The sequence below is a fragment of the Dendrobates tinctorius genome, unplaced genomic scaffold (assembly GCF_039654945.1).
Source record: "Dendrobates tinctorius isolate UK_male_01 unplaced genomic scaffold, ASM3965494v1 ptg000013l, whole genome shotgun sequence".
Classification (NCBI taxonomy): Eukaryota; Metazoa; Chordata; class Amphibia; order Anura; family Dendrobatidae; genus Dendrobates; species Dendrobates tinctorius.
In genome coordinates this window covers 12,325,812-12,346,073 of record NW_027361681.1, presented here as the reverse complement: position 1 = coordinate 12,346,073, position 20,262 = coordinate 12,325,812, and the positions used below count along the sequence as shown (strand labels likewise).

At 47.8% G+C, this 20,262-nt stretch overlaps 1 protein-coding gene across 2 annotated transcripts in view; it reads right to left on the bottom strand.

Moving 5' to 3' along the window:
• Positions 1–3,826: 3,826 nt before the first annotated feature.
• WDR5 (WD repeat domain 5) overlaps positions 3,827–20,262 on the bottom strand; it is a 50,970-nt gene continuing 34,534 nt past the window's right edge. For both annotated transcript variants that reach the window (XM_073559255.1, XM_073559264.1), the window contains exons 9-14: positions 17,292–17,338; positions 16,714–16,789; positions 16,341–16,374; positions 6,737–6,811; positions 6,559–6,646; positions 3,827–5,414 (exon numbers count right to left, since the gene is read on the bottom strand). In XM_073559255.1, coding sequence (XP_073415356.1) covers positions 5,314–5,414; positions 6,559–6,646; positions 6,737–6,811; positions 16,341–16,374; positions 16,714–16,789; positions 17,292–17,338 — 421 coding nt within the window. In that variant the 3' untranslated portion in view covers positions 3,827–5,313. The remainder of the gene's footprint in view (positions 5,415–6,558; positions 6,647–6,736; positions 6,812–16,340; positions 16,375–16,713; positions 16,790–17,291; positions 17,339–20,262) is intronic.

The following is a 20,262-nucleotide window of genomic DNA, read 5'->3' as shown; positions in this document are numbered from 1 at the left end:
GATCGTGGATATATATGATGGGTATATGGTCACGGGACCATGGGATGGAGGATATGTATGATGGGTATATGGGCATGGGACTATGTGATGAAGGATGTGTGATGGGTATATGGGCACTCGACTATGGGATGGCGAATATGTATGATGGGTATATGGGCATGGGACTATGGGATGGAGGATGTGTGATGGGTATATGAGCACTCGACTATGGGATGGAGGATATGTATGATGGGTATATGGGCATGGGACTATGTGATGAAGGATGTGTGATGGGTATATGGGCACTCGACTATGGGATGGCGAATATGTATGATGGGTATATGGGCATGGGACTATGGGATGGAGGATGTGTGATGGGTATATGAGCACTCGACTATGGGATGGGGGATATGTATGATGGGTATATGGGCATGGGCCTATGGGATCGTGGATATATATGATGGGTATATGGGCACAGGACTATGGGATGGAGGATATGTATGATGGGTATATGGGCATGGGACTATGTGATGAAGGATGTGTGATGGGTATATGGGCACGGGCCTATGGGATCGTGGATATATATGATGGGTATATGGTCACGGGACCATGGGATGGAGGATATGTATGATGGGTATATGGGCATGGGACTATGTGATGAAGGATGTGTGATGGGTATATGGGCACTCGACTATGGGATGGCGAATATGTATGATGGGTATATGGGCATGGGACGAAGGATGTGTGATGGGTATATGGGCACTCGACTATGGGATGGAGGATATTTATGATGGGTATATGGGCACGGGCCTATGGGATGGAGGATAATTATAATTTGCTATAACTAACCACAGTTCGTTATTATGCTCGGGCAGCGCCGGGCTCTTCAGCTAGTGTGTGTGTGTGTGTGTGTATATATATATATATATAGAGAGAGAGAGAGAGAGAGAGAGAGAAAAAAAAAAAAATTGGGGAATCTCGTCATGTGCCTAACATGGTGCAACAGAGAACGCCATAGTATTTGCATTTTTGGCAAGCAATGAATAAGGCTCTCTGTCCGAAACACATTTGCCCGTAAGTCCCCGCTGCGGTTGTGACATTGGATTCTCCATTTTCTGCTTCTCTACTAGTAAAAGTTTCCATTTTACTGACGGCCACTACAGCGGATTGCTCCTCCTTCCTGAACATGTTTCCACATGGCACTACTGGTATCCGTGCCATGGTCTCCAGATGGGCGAGTGACTTTTCCCCTTTTTTTTTCCATAGAATAACATTGGGCCGAGTGCTGTCCTATAAAACCTCATGTTATACGGCAGTGTGAGCGTGGCCTCACGTATAATGGATGGTGGCGTAATCTAGGGACACCACTACTCTGACCGCAGTTTTATCTCATCACCAGTAATACTACTGCTAGTTATACTGATGACTCCTAGTGCCGAGGATGACACCGCTCTGCAGTGTAAAGATGGAGGATACTGGGTATAATACTAATGACATCTATAGGGGGATATCTGTCACAGGCAGCAGCGGACCCCGGGACCAGCCTATCCTCGCATGTAGCTTGGTCCCCACTGGCTTCTATGGTCAGTTTTTCTCTGAGTCGGACAGCAAACGAACACATCAGCTGTCAAGGTCCCTTTAAATGCTGATGGTTTCATACATATTTTTCACGGCCTGAGCACTTACTGTGATGTCCAGACCGACCACCATCTCTTACTATTAGGGCTCGTACTCGCTTGCGAGAAATAGAAAAATTGGAGTGCACTCTGACCAACGTTATTCAATAGGTGACATCTCATTTGCGAGTTTTTCCTCAGCCAAAATCGGACTAAAAAAAATTGCAGCATGCTGAGACTCGCCAATGCAAGTCAATGGGTGCAAGAAAAAAAATCACACAGTACTCGCACCATGCGAGTGCTATCAGACCAATAGTATGAAAGGGTTAAAAAAAAAAACAACAGACATTAACAATAGTCTTTTAATGAAATAAAAACCACACAGGTTTGCCATCTTTATTAATCTCCCTATACAAACGAATCCCTCGTTCACCTATAAAAAATAAAAAACAATATCCCATACCTGTCTGCCGTACAGTCATGTACCACGCTGCAATCCATCTCAAGGGGTTAAATAGTTTACAACTGGGAGCGGTGCTAATGCTACCGGCCTGGCTGTAAACCACTGCGGAATGAATGAAAACATGCCTGCACAGTCTCCCCACCTGACTGGACATGAACTCTGTAGCGTGGGAAAGTTTCTGAACATTTTCCCACGCTGCCGAGTTCACCTCAGGTCCGGCGGGGAGGCTGTGCAACCTCAGTGATGTCAGCGCTAGTCACTGAGAATGTCCAGAGGCCCTGCCTGACCGGATTCCACAGCTCCTCTTCTACCAGGACCCTGACGGTCTCTGTACATCCTATATTGACATGTGAAGTATTGGCAGAGACTGGCAGGAGCCAAGCAATGTTAGAGGAAAGGGCCTGGACACTGGCGGGAGCTGGTCGGCAGATTGAGTGAATATTTCTTTTCTTAAGGCAAAATAAGACACCAGGAGGTACCAAAATAACAGCATATTGGTGTAATGTGAACAGGCGCCAGCTTCATTGCAGATGGCGCCTTCAAACTTGTATGGGAGAAAGCTGAACCGTCCCACTCAAGTGTAAAAATTGTAGATTCTGCAAGTCCATTACAATTGTGAATACAGCCAGGTCATGGTCAGTGTCTGCAGCCACAAATGTTCCGCATTTGTAGAATCTACGTTTTAATGCACTTGGAAGGGTCATTTTTTTCATCACAGAGTCAGATTATAAAGTACATTTATCAGCAGAGATTACAACAGGAGAAACGACAACTGAGTTTATATTGTACAGAGCCGAAAAAAAAAAAGCTTGCACACCTTTAGTATTAATGTCCAGGTGCACAAAACCGCTATGTGGCCGATATATATACACAGTGCGTCCACACACTGGGACTGATACATGACCTCCAATATTACTGTAAATGTGAGGCAAGACCTGGTTTGGCACCTGGAGAAGTATGATATTAGTGACAGGGACCGTCCATATTTAGATGCACCTTGATGTGGTTGGAGGCTTTTGCGCTCTTTGACCAAAAAATGCTAAGTACCTTACGTTTTCATGGTTTTCAGCAGTATTGGAGTTCACATATTCATTAGTCGCAGTGTGCGGCTACCTCGTGTAGGTACAGAGATCAGTCATCATTTTGCTTCAGTGCATTACGTGGCATTAAATGTGGAATCAGTTTCAATAAACCCCTTTTTCAGGCAGTTTTTTTTTATCTTTATAAAAAAATAACCCTCCCAACCTGCATGTCTCTTCCTTTCCCCAGGTCCAGCCCGGAGTCTCTACTACCGCTCCTGGTGTTGGTAACTGCAGCGCTGATTATTGTGCTGCAGACAATGGCTTGAGCCCAAATAGAGCTGCCACATTGATCAGATGAACTTACCAATTGGATACAGCGATACCAATGTGACATCAGCGCTGTAGACACATTGCTAGACCCAGGGAGAGCACGTAAAGAAGTTTGCTAAAAAATAAAAAAAATCTGCAGCTGGGGACAAAGGTTTTTAAAAACTGGAAAACCCCCCCCATAATTTTCTGCAAGTTTTGCCCAATTCTTGGCTGGGTCCATGATGGAATAGAGTGGCCATAGTCTGATACTAGTGGTGACCGTAGGCCGGATATCTGCACCGGAGGTTGGGGGTGATTGTCCGGTCTAGTGCAGGCACACGAGGGATAGGTTGCTTAGCTTTTGTCTGTTGGGACCACTCGCTTCCCCAGAGGGTTGCACACAGCAGACGGCAGCAGGAAGGACACAGCACGCCGCGTTCACGTAAAAACCCACCTCTTTATTACAGCTTATGGTTCTGTATGCGATCAGGAAAAAAATTAAACGAAAAAAAAAAACTGACAAAAATATATATATATATAAAAAAAAAAAAAAAATCTGAAGTAAAAACAGACTGATGCCATAAGCAATACAATTCCATGAATTTCCAAAATACAAAAACTGCAACTGTTTTATTATTTTTTCTTTTTTACAGTTGATGGTTGCCCTATCGCCCGACCGTTCTCATCTTCAATCCAGCAAAAGTGGATAAAGGAAAAGGGAAGAGCCGCAGAGACTGAAGGGATAAAGGTCGGCCTGATGTGATGGTAGCGTAATCGGCCGCTCATTTAATTCTTCAGGAAAGATCTCTGCTTGCTGCTTTCAATACTTGGAAACATTCTTGCTAAACGCAGAGGCAGACAAGCACTCAGACCTAGTCCTGATAAACAGCTGAGGGATTGTTACAGTGTGCATGGAGCAAATAGCTAAGCTGATACACTGTAACAAACCCTCAGCTGTGCGCAGGAATAAATCAGGGCTGGTATAAGAATACTGTGATGACCGCTGGGGACTGGAGAGAGCTGCAGATTTTCCCAGTGGTCGGATCCTACAGAACACAGGTAAACACAGAACTATACAGCCATAAGCAGGAGGGGAATCTGCGATGGCGAGGAGGAGATCTGGGCGTTCGCCCCTCGTTTTGGTCACAAATGAAATGATCATAAAACTGATATAAAAAAAGCGTAAACTGAGGAGGAAAACGGCAAGATGCTCACAGCCTCAATCGTCGCAGAGTGGAGGGGACGTGACCCCCAATAACAGCTGAGGATTACAGGTGATGACTAGGCGCAGCTGCACAGCACACAATGGTAATCTGTCGTATAATGCCCAGAAACTGCGCTAACGACAATATTCTAACTTATACTCTATTCACATCCAAAGCTGCAGTCACAAAGCGATAGCTGGGGGAGCACACTGAGGTCCCCTGCTGGGTCAGTGTCTGCACTGCTGTAGTGTTAATACCTGGGCCTGTCCAGACATCTCACTGCTCCTAGGAGGATCTGATCCAGTAAGCGCTACGGCTGGTACGACCATGGCGATGGCTGGGAGCGCAGCTGTGGCTGGTGCAGAAGACAAGTTAGGCCTTGGGGGCATTATACAGATTGTACCTCGGTGTACACAAGAGCTGCATGCACAGATGTGAGCCAATACAGGAAAACAACCAAGAAAATGATATTTTTGGGCAGGGTGGGGGCCTTCACATTGCATCTTCATTGTTTTTAATGTGACACGAAACTGGGGGGAAAAAAAAAAAAAAACATCCGGTGAATTACCACCAAGGGGGGCAAGAAGAAAAAAAAAAACAAAACACAGATCTGAGGCTGTGAAGTCTGTAAGATCATCATCATTGTTCGTGGTGCTGAAGGATAAAACGTTCTCCCTCCGGTGAACCCCCTAATGACACAGTCTAACAACATGGGGGGCTTAGCAGTCGCTCTTCCACAGTTTGATAGTCTTGTCGTTCTCTAGCGCTGCAGACGCGATGATGTTTTCTGTTGGGTGGCAGGCGGTGGAAATGACGACATCTGAAAGACAGAAGGAAAAGTAATTACTGAGCTAACTGCCATCACCAGAACAAAACCTGTGCACAGAGGATAACTCCCATCATTCCTGACCATTGGAACCCAGTCAATACCCAACACAATCAAAATCTGATCCTAGGGGCTGACAATCTAATATCATTATTACATTGGTCCCCAAGGTTAGGATGAGTCTAGTAATAAAATTGCTTCTATTCGTTTACACCAAGCAGAGGTGAGGAAAGACATGGCCGGTATTACCACAGCGCAGGTATTTACCACCAGTCTAAGAAAGATACTTGGATCAATCAGCACCAAATTAAGAGGTTCACAGCTTTAATAACTCTGCATCTTTAACAGCGGGGCAGGCGGACATTTGAGCCAAACTCTGCTAGTTTCAGGCTTTTTTTCCCCCCCATTAAAGGGAATCTGTCATCTATTTTTTGGTATATAAGCTGCGGCCACCGCCATCAGGGGCTTATCTACAGCATTACAGAATGCTGTAGATAAGCCCCCAATGTAACCTGAGTGAGAAGAAAAACGAGTTAGGTTATACTCACCCAGGGGCGGTCTGGGTCCGGAGGGTGTCGCGGTCCGGCGCCTCCCATCTTGCAGTGCGCAGGCGCCGGAAGAGGTCCAGCGCCTGCACACTGCAGTACTCTGCTCTGCCCTCAACAGGGCAGAGCAGTGCGCCTGTGCCAGAGCAGCGACAAGAAGCAAAGAAGAGGACGTCATTGCTACAAGATGGGAGGCGCCGGACCGCGACACCCTCCGGACCCAGACCGCCCCTGGGTGAGTATAACCTAACTCGTTTTTCTTCTTTCAGGTTACATTGGGGGCTTATCTACAGCATTCTGTAATGCTGTAGATAAGCCCCTGATGGCGGTGGCAGATTCCCTTTAATGTCAATAAAACTGGAAGACCACAACCATAATTATTTTTTTTTTTTTAATACTGTCAACATTTAATTAGAAAAGTTACAATTTTCTTTGTGCACAGCGTAAATCCATTATTTTGTTACAATTTACGCCACAGTCAAGTATCCCAGCTTAATAAATGTGGGAGGTCTGATACAAAGTTTTAGCTTTTTGTCCCGGCGCGGGGTCAATGACATTGTCATCTTTCCCTCCCACATTGTGGCACCCCTTACCCGTGTGTCCCTGTAATTTCTGCACAATCTCCTTGGTTTGAAGGTTCCAGATATACACCAGATTATCTTCTGACCCAGACACAATCCACTGGAACACAAAACAGCAAAGTAAATATAAATGTACAAGCAGTCGTCTGAAATCACAATAAAACGTCGATTTGGTTAGTGCCGGACATACCTTGCCGCCGGTCACGGAGAAATTGGCGAAGATGCAGTACTTCTCGTTCTTGTGACACGTGTACGTTTTCAGGCACTGAGGGTGATAAGGACATTGCAGTTAGTGACACTGAATGGAAAACAGTTCCAGATGGCAGCAGTGACAAATAGGGAAAACACGTAGATGGGAAGAGAGGCACAAGCCGGGTCAGGTAATTCAGCTAGTACTTGGGCCACAAAAAGCAGTGGCTAAACGTGACTTCACACAACCACCCAGGGCTGTGGAGTCGGTAAGCCAAACCTGCGACTCCGACTCCTCAATTTCCCATCCACCGACTCCAACATATATTGCTTATATTTAAGTGAAAAATTTATTGTAGTACAATGTGAACATCAGACATTTAATCATGTTTATGATACAATAATCAAGACATTTAGATAGAACATAATATATATTTATTGGAATACAACTTTAGAACACAAAACTAATAAATTGTAAATATGTAATACACTATGTAATATCGAATATATATATATATATATATATATATATATATATATATATATATACACACACTCACTGGCCACTTTATTAGGTACACCTGTCCAACTGTGTGTTAAGACTTAATTTCTAATCAGCCAATCACATGGCGGCAACTCAGTGCATTTAGGCATGTAGACATGGTCAAGACAATCTCCTGCAGTTCAAACCGAGCATCAGTATGGGGAAGAAAGGTGATTTGAGTGCCTTTGAACGTGGCATGATTGTTGGTGCCAGAAGGGCTGGTCTGAGAATTTCAGAAACTGCTGATCTACTGGGATTTTCACGCACAACCATCTCTAGGGTTTACAGAGAATGGTCCGAAAAAGAAAAAAAATCCAGTGAGCGGCAGTTCTGTGGCCGGAAATGCCATGTTGATGCCAGAGGTCAGAGGAGAATGGGCAGACTGGTTCGAGCTGATAGAAAGGCAACAGTGACTCAAATTGCCACCCGTTACAACCAAGGTAGGCAGAAGAGCATCTCTGAACGCACAGTGCGTCGAACTTTGAGGCAGATGGGCTACAGCAGCAGAAGACCACACTGGGTACCACTCCTCTCAGCTAAGAACAGGAAACTGAGGCTAAAATTTGCACAAGCTCATCGAAATTGGACAGTAGAAGATTGGAAAAACGTTGCCTGGTCTGATGAGTCTCGATTTCTGCTGCGACATTCGGATGGTAGGGTCAGAATTTGGCGTAAACAACATGAAAGCATGGATCCATCCTGCCTTGTATCAACGGTTCAGGCTGGTGGTGGTGGTGTCATGGTGTGGGGAATTTTTTCTGGGCACTCTTTGGGCCCCTTGGTACCAATTGAGCATCGTTGCAACGCCACAGCCTACCTGAGTATTGTTGCTGACCATGTCCATCCCTTTATGACCACAATGTACCCAACATCTGATGGCTACTTTCAGCAGGATAATGCGCCATGTCATAAAGCTCGAATCATCTCAGATTGGTTTCTTGAACATGACAATGAGTTTACTGTACTCAAATGGCCTCCTCAGTCACCAGATCTCAATCCAATAGAGCATCTTTGGGATGTGGTGGAACGGGAGATTCGCATCAGGGATGTGCAGCCGACAAATCTGCGCCAACTGTGTGATGCCATCATGTCAATATGGTCCAAAATCTCTGAGGAATGCTTCCAGCACCTTGTTGAATCTCTGCCACGAAGAATTGAGGCAGTTCTGAAGGCAAAAGGGGGTCCAACCCCTTACTAGCATGGTGTACCTAATAAAGTGGCCAGTGAGTGTATATATACATACATACACACACATATATGCACAGTGTATATATGTGTGTGTGTGTATATATATATATATATATATATATATATATATATATATATATATATATATATACACATCACTATGTAGGTGGCAAAAAACAGTTCAACAAAAACGTACTAAAACAGGATTTTTGGGTTGCTTACCGTAAAATCTGTTTCTCGGAGCCTTCATTGGGGGACACAGAGACCATGGGTGTATGCTGCTGCCACTAGGAGGCTGACACTATGCACAGAAAAAGGTTAGCTCCTCCTCCGCAGTATACACCCCACCGACCGGCACTAATTTCTTCAGTTAGTGAGAAAGCAGTAGAAGTAACAAAAAAGATTGCAACAGAACAGACAACTCAACTGTAAGTAACAAACATAAGAACAGGAGTTGCAGAACATGGGAGGGTGCTGTGTCCCCCAATGAAGGCTCCGAGAAACAGATTTTACGGTAAGCAACCCAAAAATCATGTTTTCTCGTTCGCCTTATTGGGGGACACAGAGACCATGGGATGTCCCAAAGCAGTCCCTGGGGAGGGAAAGCAAACTTCCATCAGGCCAGCAGACTCACCACCGCTGTCTGCAGGATCCTTCTTCCTAGGCTGGCATCCGCCGAAGCGTAGGTGTGGACCCTGTAGAATTTCACAAACGTGTGAACAGATGACCAGGTTGCAGCTTTGCAAAGCTGCAGCGCGGAAGCTCTGTGGTGCACTGTCCAGGAGGCACCCACTGCCCGGGTAGAGTGAGCTCTAATTCCAGGAGGGGGCCACTCGATGCTTGACCCAGTAGGGTTCTAAAATTGCTGATCTGATCCAGCGAGGAATAGTAGCCTTGGAGGCCGGCTGACCTTTCCGCGCACCATCTGGAATGATGAAGAGAGAGTCTGTCTTCTGCAAGGAAGTCATCCTAGCCAGGTAGACCTTCATCGCCCTGACCAGGTCTAACTTGTTCAAGGAGCGCTCAAGAGGGCGAGTTGGACCCGGACAAAAGGACGGGAGAACAATATCCTCATTCAAGTGGAAAGTGGACACCACCTTAGGAAGGAAAGAGGGCGGAGGCCGCAGGACCACCTTATCCTGGTGGAGCACCAAGAAAGGGGAGCGACAGGAAAAGGCCGCCAATTCTGACACGCGCCGGATGGAGGTGATGGCCACCAGGAAGGCTACGTTCCAGGAGAGAAGGGATAGGGAAACTTCCGAGAGGTTCGAAGGGTGGACCTTGTAGAACATCGAGAACCAGATTAAGATCCCATGGATCCACCGGCGCACGGTACGGAAGTGCAGCATGAGCCACTCCCTGAAGAAAGGTCTTGACCTGCGGACGGGAGGCCAACGTCTTCTGGAACAAAATGGAAAGCGCCAAGACTTGCCCCTTTAAAGAGCTGAGGGCAAGGCCGCATCAAGGCCTGTCTGGAGGAACGCCAGGACAGAAGGGAGTCAAAAAAGGACATGGGCGGAATGTTATTGGCCTCGCACTAAGCGAAATAGGCCTTCCACGCACGACAATAAATTTTGGAAGACGAAGGCTTTCTAGCCCGGATCATGGTGCGAATAACCCGATCCGAAAAACCTCACCGTTGCAGAATCGCGGTCTCAACAGCCACGCCGTTAAATTGAGTGGCCGAGAATTGGGGTGGCAAATCGGACCCTGAGACAGCAGATCCGCTCTGTCTGGAAGCTTCCAGGGGGCGTCCGCGAACAGGTTGACGACGTCCGCGAACCAAGATCTTCTGGGCCAATCCGTAGCGATGTGGATCACCGGAACCCCTTCCCCTTGATTTTCTTCAACAGCTTGGGAAGAGGAGGAAGGGGAGGGAACAGGTAGGGGAGCTTGAACTGAGACCAGGGAATGGTCAGAGAATCGGTGCCCACTGCGAGAGGATCTCGGGCTCTGGACACTTACTGTGGGACCTTCCTGTTCATGCGAGACGCCAGCAGATCTACGTCCGGAGTCACCCAACGACGGCAAAGCTGATGGAAGACGTCCAGATGTAAGGACCACTCTCCCGCCGCGAGACCCTCGCGGCTGAGAAAATTGGCAGCCCAGTTGTCCACTCCGGGAATGTGCACCACGGATATCGCTGGGACTGAGACCACTGCCCAGTGAAGAATCTTGGACACCTCCGCTAGAGCTGAGGAACTCAGAGTCCCCCCTTGGTGGTTGACATATGCCACCGCTGTGGCATTGTCTGTCTGAATCCGGATTGGCAGACCCCTGAGAAGCCTTTCCCAGTGAATGAGACACAGATAAATCGCCCGTATCTCGAGGACAGTGATAGGCAGAGTTGTCTTGAGTCGACCACCGACCCTGAACAGTCTGATTGCGAAACACTGCACCCCAGCCGAGAAGGCTGGCATCCGTTGTCACAATCTGCCAGTGAATCGGAAGGAATGACCGGCCTAGAGAAATAAAAGGAGACGTCAGCCACCAATTGAGGGACTGTTTGACCCGGGGCGAAAGGCGAGTTGGACGGTCCAGGGAAAGGACAGACTTGTTCCACCGAGACAGGATGGCCTGTTGAAGTGGTCTTGAGTGAAATTGGGCAAAGGGACCGTTTCGGCCGTCGCCACCATCTTTCCCAAGACTTTCATGGCTGACCGGAGAGATGAGAGCCGTGTGGTCTGCTGTGATCGTACATCTCGCCGCAGAGAGATCAACTTCTCTTCCGGGAGAAAGACCCTCGATCGGTGGGTGTCAAACAATAGGACTAGAAACACAAGACATTGTGTCGGAACAAGGCAGGACTTTTGTGTTGACGGACGACCCGAAATTGGACAGGGTATCGAGAACAATTGAAAGACATTGGCGAGTCTGGTGAAAAGACGGAGCTTTGATTAGAATGTCGTCGAGGTACGGAAAAAGGACGAGACCTCTGATCCTCAACAAGGCCATCAACGCAGCCATGATCTTTGTAAATACTCTGGGTGCGGTGGCGAGACCGAACGGCAGGGCGACAAACTGGTAGTGGTTCTGGTGAATCGCGAAACGCAGGAATTTCTGATGTCCGTTAAAGATAGGAACATGCAAATAGGCATCTTGAATGTCTATTGAGCGCCTGAATTCCTGCGCCTCCATGGAAGCGATTACTGAACGAAGAGACTCCATCCTGAAATGCCGTAGGCGGACTCTCCTGTTCAGTAACTTGAGGTCCAGGATGGGCCGGACCGCGCCGCCTTTTTTCGGTACTACAAACAGGTTTGAATAAAACCCTGTGAAACATTCTGACTCGGGAACGGGCACGATCACCCTGGAACTGAGGAGGGAGGCGATGGATGCAAAGAAACCGGGAACTAAGGCAGGGTCTTTGAAGGTCGGGACTCGAAGAAACGATCCCGGGGCCGAGAAGCGAACTCTATCTTGTATCCTAAGGATACAACCTCCCTGACCCATGCGTCCTCCACTGAGGCAAGCCAGACGTCTCTGAAGAAAAGGAGTCGACCGACCAGTTGGGAAGGCGCCTCGGGGTTTCGTTGATAGTCATGCTGATGTGGACCGTCCAAGATCTGGATGATCTGCCCTGGGAGGAGTGAGACCTCCAGGAGGGAGTGGGCTTAAAGGAGACCTTCTCCCTATCCTGGCGTGCTTGCAGCCTTTGTTGGTTGGAAAAGATTTCTGCCATCGCGAAGCGGTGGAAGACCGAAAGGGCCGAAACTGACGCCTTGGAGGAGGTCTACGAGACTTGGACTGGGGGAGAAGAGAGCTTGTACCTCCAGTGGCGTCTTTAATAATCTCATCCAGCTGGGTTCCGAAAAGACGCGCTCCCTGAAAAGGCAGATTGGTAAGGGACTTTCTTGAAGACCAATCCGCCTGCCAAGCCTTGAGCCAAATTGTACGCCGGATTGCAACAACGTTGCTAGACGCTTGAGCTGCGCAAGACGCGGCATCCAAGGAGGCCGAGACCAGATAATCCCCTGCATGGGAGATCTCGTTGGCTAGCTCGGCCAATCGCTCTGGTTGGGCCCTATCCAGAATGCCCTGGCGGAGATCCTTCGCCCAAGTAGCTATGGCCTTTGCTACCCAAGTGGAAGCGAAGGCTGGGCTTAGCACCGTCGCAGCCGCTTCGAATGCTGACTTTGCTAAAGATTCTATGATCCTGCCGTTAGAATCTATCAGAGACGCCACACCTGAAATTGGGAGGACCGTGTGGTTAGATAGTCTGGACACGGGAGCGTCAACACAGGGGGAAGCTGACGTGGTCGGTGAGCTCTTGAGAAAATGGATACAGTACGCCGAGGCGCTTCCCTCTTTGAAAGCGCCTGGTCGGATTTTCTCTTTCCCTGGTAAGAAGCTTGCCAAACTCAGAGTGCGAAGCGAAGACTCTGGAAGGTGTTTCTGCCCGTCTGAACGAAACCTCCTGATCTGAGGATTTCGCAGTGGAGTCTGTGATTTCGAGGTGTGGTTAATCGCTGCAATGAGGTTCTGAACTGTAACCTTCATGTCCGCGTCATGGTCCGAATCCAGCTATAAAATGTCTTCGGATGGCGCATCCGAGAACGCTTCGCCTGACTTGGGTGAGGAGGCACGGGAAGGAGACTTTTGGGAAGGACTATGTGTTGAGATAGGACAAGGGGAGGATTCCGGCTGGAGATCCTGCCTGGGTCTTTTGCGGCTCATGCTGGCTGGCTCAGAAGGAGCCTCTTGCAACCTGCTGGATACTGAAGAAGTGTCCAGGGGCAACGTATCAAGAACGGCCACTAGGGACTGAGACACTTTAGTAAGATCCGCCACTGACTGTGATAGCAGGGGATCGAACAAGATCAGGCTTAGAGGTACACATAATGAGGGACAGCCACTGAAGGAGTGTCGGAAGGTTGGGGGACAGAGAGGAGGGTGTCAGTCTGCAGAAGCAGAGCTACTCACGGTCTGTTGTCCTGTGGATAACCCCAGTACGCGATGCTGCACAGCTCGTCTGGATTTGCAGGGCCGCAGCAGAGTGCAGTGTCCAGACAGGAGAGAAAATGGCGGCCGCCTGAGGAGCACGAGAAAGAAGCGCGCTTTTCCTGAGAGGATGGGCGGAGCTAACCACCGACGCTGAACATGACACCGCCCGCTGACAATGGTGGGCTGATCGCCGCCTCAGGGCGCCTGGGAGCAGGAGGGGAGGCGGTGGGCGGGCTTAGAATGGGCGTGAGGAAAAGCCGCCTGAGAATGAAGGCGGGGGGCGTGGCCGCCACGCTTGACTAGGCCAAAACTGAAGCCGGGGCCTAAATTAACTGCGGCGGCCGCCTGTCAGCGCGGGGCGGCGCGGCGGTATCGCAGCCCAAACGCTGCTGTCTGAAGCCTGGTCGAGGTGAAGATACGGGCTGTGGGGCACATGCGGCGGCAGCCTGGGAGCGCGGGGCGGCCGCGGGGGCCTCGCAGCACCGCCGCAGCGACCGCTCCTGAAGGATGTCTGCTGATGGAGGATGCGACTGGGGGCCCTATACTTACCCTGTCGTCGGACCGTTCTGTGGAAAACTTGTTGGAAAAAAGGTACCTTGAACGTCCTGTAGAAGTATGTCCGCGCCTCATCCAAACCGACAGGCTCTGGTAGGCGAGTGGGTGGGAGACGAGGACCATCTGGATCGCTGACACGTACCCGTGCTGGCGGCCGCCTGAGAAGGCTGTTGGTCCTGCATCGGAGAGCTGTGAGGATACGGGGTGGCAGTACACGCCGTACTCACAGTCTCATAGTGGGACTACAGATGTGACTGTTCACTCTGTATCCCTCCGAAAGATCTGAAAAGAATACGACGCACACTGAGGTAGATATGGGTCTATGAAAGACCCGTGTCCACCTCCTACTGACACTAAGCTAAACAAAAGAAATTAGTGCCGGTCGGTGGGGTGTATACTGCGGAGGAGGAGCTAACCTTTTTCTGTGCATAGTGTCAGCCTCCTAATGGCAGCAGCATACACCCATGGTCTCTGTGTCCCCCAATAAGGCGAACGAGAAATAACATTTGTGCAGTCTATGAATTTGTTCTAAGAAATAGAATTGCCTCCATCAGATCCTCCTTCATAGATGACTTAAAATCTGACCTAATAATTTTAAGGCCAGAGAACAACCTCTCTACACTAACTTGGGTTGGAGGCAAAGCCGTAACCACATGGGCAACATCTCTAACAATTTCCGGGTATAAAGGAATTGCCTCATGCACAGTCAGTTTTGATGAACAGTTGAATTTTTCTATTTCTTTGAGAGCAAGTGAAACATTTTGCTGGAATATGGTCAGCTTGCTTGCTATAGGAGACGGAGTGAAATCTTTTTCCTTGCAGCAACGCTTTGCCTGCTCCATGTCATACAAATACTTGTCAAAGTCAAACTCCTCATCTGATGAGGATGAAGATATGGCAGCAGTAGCACTGTCAGGACCCGAGTCCTCTTGCGCCTGGCAGTCCTCCTGTAGGCCACTCATCCTAACTGCTACCTCAGTCAGAGCTTCTTTTCCTTTAGTAAGCTGTTGATCATCAAGCAATATACGATGACTTGGGTCCACATAAACAGCTGCCAGAAAAATTTTATTTTCCATTAGCTGTGTCTCTCTCCGTTTCATTGAAGCAGAAATGCCATCTGTGATTAAATCTCCTCTTTGGGGCAGGCAAAATAGCAAGTTCTTCCATCCTTATGAAAATGCCAGGAGTGAAATGCTCAGCTTGTAAGTTTTTTAGTCACGGTAAATAGGTGATTAAGCAATTCCTTCAATTCAGCCACCTGTGTCCATTGACCTTCATTCAGGGTTACCTCAGGGTTCGCCATATCTATAAGAAACTATAAGAACCTCATACTGTTCCGCAGAATCTCATACTGCACACCTCAGCTGCTGCAGAACCTTATACTGCACATCCCTACACTTGAAAATAAAGCCTGCACCTTAAGATGTGGTGAATGCAGTCTATTTATTCCAACTATCAATTGATGTTGATGTGTTACTGAAGACGAGCAATGCCTGTCCTGGGCGTCCTTTTGGGCAGCTATGAGGTTACCTGACTGGTGCTAAAAAAAAGGAGTGTTAGTCTGTGTGCTACCCGGCTTTCATTCTTTTTGGTACAGATAAGATATGGATAGACAGATATAGATAAATGGATAGAGCAGATTTCTAATCTGCTTTTGCTATTGAAAAACATTATCTATGAGCTCAAAAACCTTTCAGGTGATGCGGTTTTTTAAAAAGCTGATCTGCTTTTGCAGCTGAAAAACGTATCCTCAAAAAACGTAGCAAAAACGCTGTGTGTGAATGTAGCCTTAGATCAGGAATAGAACAGCAATTTATAGGACATTTCATAACTTTCCCAAATTCCTATGAAAACGTATTCAGCACATTCTGCATTGAACTACTGTACCCAATTTATTATATATTTTAGGAGTCGGACCATTTTATACCGACTCCACAGCCCTGCAACCACCCCCATTATCCACATACAGGGGTGGTAGACCAACATTGCCATAGACTTTGCTGGCAATAATGTATCAGTCTTGGTAAAAGAGGACGCTCACAAGAGGCCACACTGCAGACAATCATCCTGCGCTTTTACTATAACAGGCTGGCTTATTACGGAGTCTACAAGAAAGGTCCGCTCTGCTAATTAGCGTGTAATTAGGGGTGCAAGACTGATGAACGGTATCAATAGCTGCTCCGCAGAGGAAAGGAGATACCTGGAGAATAGCAGATTAATCAGTGCGTGTGTTAATCAGCACAGGTTACAATACAAGGACGTTAATTGATGGTGCACTAAGCAGACGGGGAAGCGGTGTAGTTAAACAAAGCAGATGAGGCCGAATAAACAGCAAAGACAGCTTATATGTGACGTGAAATTATGGAGAACCTACCTTCCCTTTACTGTAATCCCACAACTTCAGCGTGCTGCAAACAAGAAAACACAAAGCGTCAGAGCAGCGCTGGGAATAGTCCTGAGACATTCATGTGACAAATGGAGGGGCACCGGCCAGGAATCAAGAGGCGACTGTACAGCAGCACAGAAATGGTTGGACCCCAAAATGCATCTATGTGCACAAGATAGATTATTCCCGAATTCACAGTTGAGGGTTTGTCACAGTGAATCAGTGCAGACAAGGCAGAACAATTTTCTTTCCTGTCCAGATTTCCTCCACTAAAATCAGTTGTTCCATTCACAGATAGCAAACAGATCTTGTGAAGAAAAAAAAAAAAACTGTAGAAAAACTATTACATGTCTGTACTCACTTGTCTAAAGTGGCCGCTAGGATGTATTTGCCGTTTGGAGAAAACTTCACGAAAGACACAGGAGGGTTATCATCATCTGCAGGATGACAGAAGACACGAGCTGTGACCACCCTGTCCACATTACACAATGCTCCACAATGTGACCAGGAGCAACCACTGAATGAGCAGGCAGGCGTGCCCGAGTGCAGAGGAGCAATTGATAGAGCGGTAAATGCCAGCAATGTCTAAGGCTAGTTTCACACTAGCATATGGACGAGCTGCAGACGTCTGCGGGCTTCCTCCGTGAAGCTCCGCCCCCGGCCGAACCTTCTCCGGTCAGCGCACCAAAATACAACATGCTGTGTTTGGCGCAGGTCGCCGCACCGTCAAAAAGACACACGCGGAGGCATTTGCATTCATCGGCACGGCCTGCGTACCCAATGCTAAAGATAGGGTAAGCAGGCCGCATACCGACCAAGGCGGAGCTGACCGGAGGAGGGCGGCCAGAGTTGGAGCTTCACGGAGGAAGCCCGCAGCTGTCTGCAGTTCCTCCATGCGCTAGTGTGAAACTAGCCTAAGGAAGATTCACTAGGACTTACCAATCAGTGTTTTTAGGCACTGGCCTGATGCAGTATCCCAAATGCGGCTAAAAGAAAAAAAAAAAAAAGTGTAAAAATGATTAATGACAGCTCTTAGAATTAGCCCTGTGTTATCCCCTGGGGTGGGGTTCTTGATACTTAGCAATGTCAGAGTTCAGTTTTTAGGAACGCTTTATTACACCGTTCAGCTCTTTCCCAGACTCCAGAGAAATCTCATATAGGCCAGGCTGTCTGGCTATAGTCGCATGGAGGGTTGTTTGCATCCCTTAGATTGGAGCAGATTCCACCAGGATCAGTCTCTTAGGGGTAACATGCACTTTTTTCCACAACCAACAATTTTTCTTAACTTTTTTTTTTTTTTATTAGGAGTAAAAAAAAAAGTTCTCCATATAAAAAGGTGGAATTCATATAAGAATAAATTGGGAGTATTATCAAGGTGTTTGAGTATTTTGGAGCAGATTAGCTCAAAAGAAGCCATGAGAACAAAGCCTTACGTTATTCACTCAGCAGATTTAGGCTGTGTGCACACGATGCAGAATTCCTGCGGATCCGCAGCGGATTTTACAGTGCAGAAATGCTGCGGATCCGCAGTGTGATTTACAGTAGCATGTAATTCAATGTAAAAAACAAAAACAAACTGTTGTGCAGACGCTGCGGGTTTTTCCGCGTGGTTTTCCTGCGGTACAAAATCCGCAGCATGTCACTTCTTTTGTGCGGTTTTCCATCTCCCCTGTCTCCAAATCCGCAGAGGGAAAACCACAGTGGAAAACCGCACAAAAACCGCAAGAAAACCGCATTAAAAATGGAAGAAATCCGCAGGAAAAATGCAGGTCATTTGACCTGCGGATTTCTTCAATTCTGCGCGGAAAAATCCGCAGGGCAAAAAAGTACGTGTGCAATTAGCCTTATGCTTCAGGAATCTGTGACATCCGAGTTACCCGAATCATAGAATCATAAACCTGCCCTGTAATAGGTGGGATGTATCACTACAGAACCAAGCAGACGAACACTGCAGGAGCCTGGGAAAGCTACAGCTGCATTCACACACATCCACCGCCCTGGCATTAACTCTCTACACTCCATCCACATTGGCCCCTCGCTTCTTTCCTCTCCTATGTATAGCACTCATGCTCTTTTCACGTTGTTAAACTGCACAGATCCAGTCAGTCCCACCATTCAACACCAGAGACGCTCTCACAAATCACTTAACCATCTGCTCACTCTTTCTATCCTCCTTCTCCTAGTCGCAGGAGACATTGCTCCCAACCCTGGTCCCCCATGTTATAGAAAGTCAAACCTCCCGACTGCTACACTCAGAAACCCCTCTAATCTTATTAATATTCCCTGCATGCCATCTGTCTCTCTTAATTGTGCACTTTGGAATTCTCGCTCAGTGTGTAACAAACTCTCCTTCATTCATGACTTTTTCCATTCTAATTCTCTTAACCTCCTGGCTCTTACTGAAACCTGGATCCAGCAGTCAGACACTACCGCTGCTGCTGCTCTTTCATACGGGGGGCTTCACTTCTCTCATACCCCAAGATCAGACAATAGAGCTGGTGGAGGCGTTGGTCTGCTCCTATCACCAAAATGTACCTTTCAGGTTATCCCTCAAGTACCCTCACTTGTCTTCCCTTCTTTTGAGGTCCATGCCGTCAGACTCTACACCCCCTTCTCCATGCAAGTGGCGGTGGTGTATCGTCCTCCCGGCCCCTCCCATCAGTTCCTGGATCATTTTGCCACTTGGCTTCCACATTTTCTCTCCTGTGACATCCCTACCCTCATCATGGGTGATTTCAACATCCCCATTGCTCTTCCCCTCTCACCATCTGCTACTCACCTTTTATCTCTAACCTCCTCATTTGGCCTTTCGCAGCTTACTAATTCTCCAACGCATGAAGACGGAAACTCCCTCGACTTGGTCTTCTCTCGGCTTTGTGCAGTGGATGATTTTGCAAACTCCCCTCTCCCGCTCTCTGACCACAATCTTCTTTCATTCTCTATCAAGAACTGCCATGCTGCTCAGGTCACCCCCACTGTCCATACTTATAGAAACATACAGGCCATTAACACCCAGAAACTTATGAAGAACTTGCAGTCTTCATTGGCCCCTATCTCCTCCCTCTCCTGTCCTGATTCTGCATTGAAGCATTACAATGAAACACTTCAAAGTGCCCTGGATGAATTTGCACCCCCTATAAATAGAACACCACAACGCAGACGGCGACAACCCTGGCACACGGTGCAAACACGTTTCCTGCAGCGGTGCTCCAGGTGCGCCGAACGTCTGTGGAGAAAATCCAATCTACCCGAAGATTTCATCCGTTTTAAGTTTATGCTTAGAACATACAACACTGCCCTTCACCTCTCCAAACAAACCTATTTCAACACCCTCATCACCTCACTGTCCAATAACCCGAAACGTCTCTGACACTTTTCATTCTCTACTCAATCCAAGAGTACAGGCCCCAACCACGGAGCTCCGAGCTGACGATCTGGCCAATTACTTCAAAGAAAAAATTGACCAGATCCGACAGGAAATTATCTCCCAATCACCTCATACCATGCACTGTCCTCCCTCCCCCACTGCATCGAACTCACTCTCTGATTTTGAACCAGTCACAGAAGAAGAAGTAAGCAGGCTCCTTGCATCTTCTCGCCCAACTACTTGCACCAGTGACCCATTTCCGTCACAGCTCCTTCAGTCCCTTTCCCCTGCTGTCACCCCTCACCTAACTAAAATATTTAACCTCTCTCTCTATTCTGGTATTTTTCCCTTCTCATTTAAGCATGCCATCATACATCCACTACTTAAAAAACCATCCCTCGACCAAAACTGTGCCGCTAACTATAGACCTGTCTCTAATCTTCCCTTCATCTCTAAACTCCTGGAACGCCTGGTCCACTCCAGTCTTATCCGCTATCTCTCAGAAAACTCTCTTCTCGACCCTCTCCAATCCGGTTTCCGCTC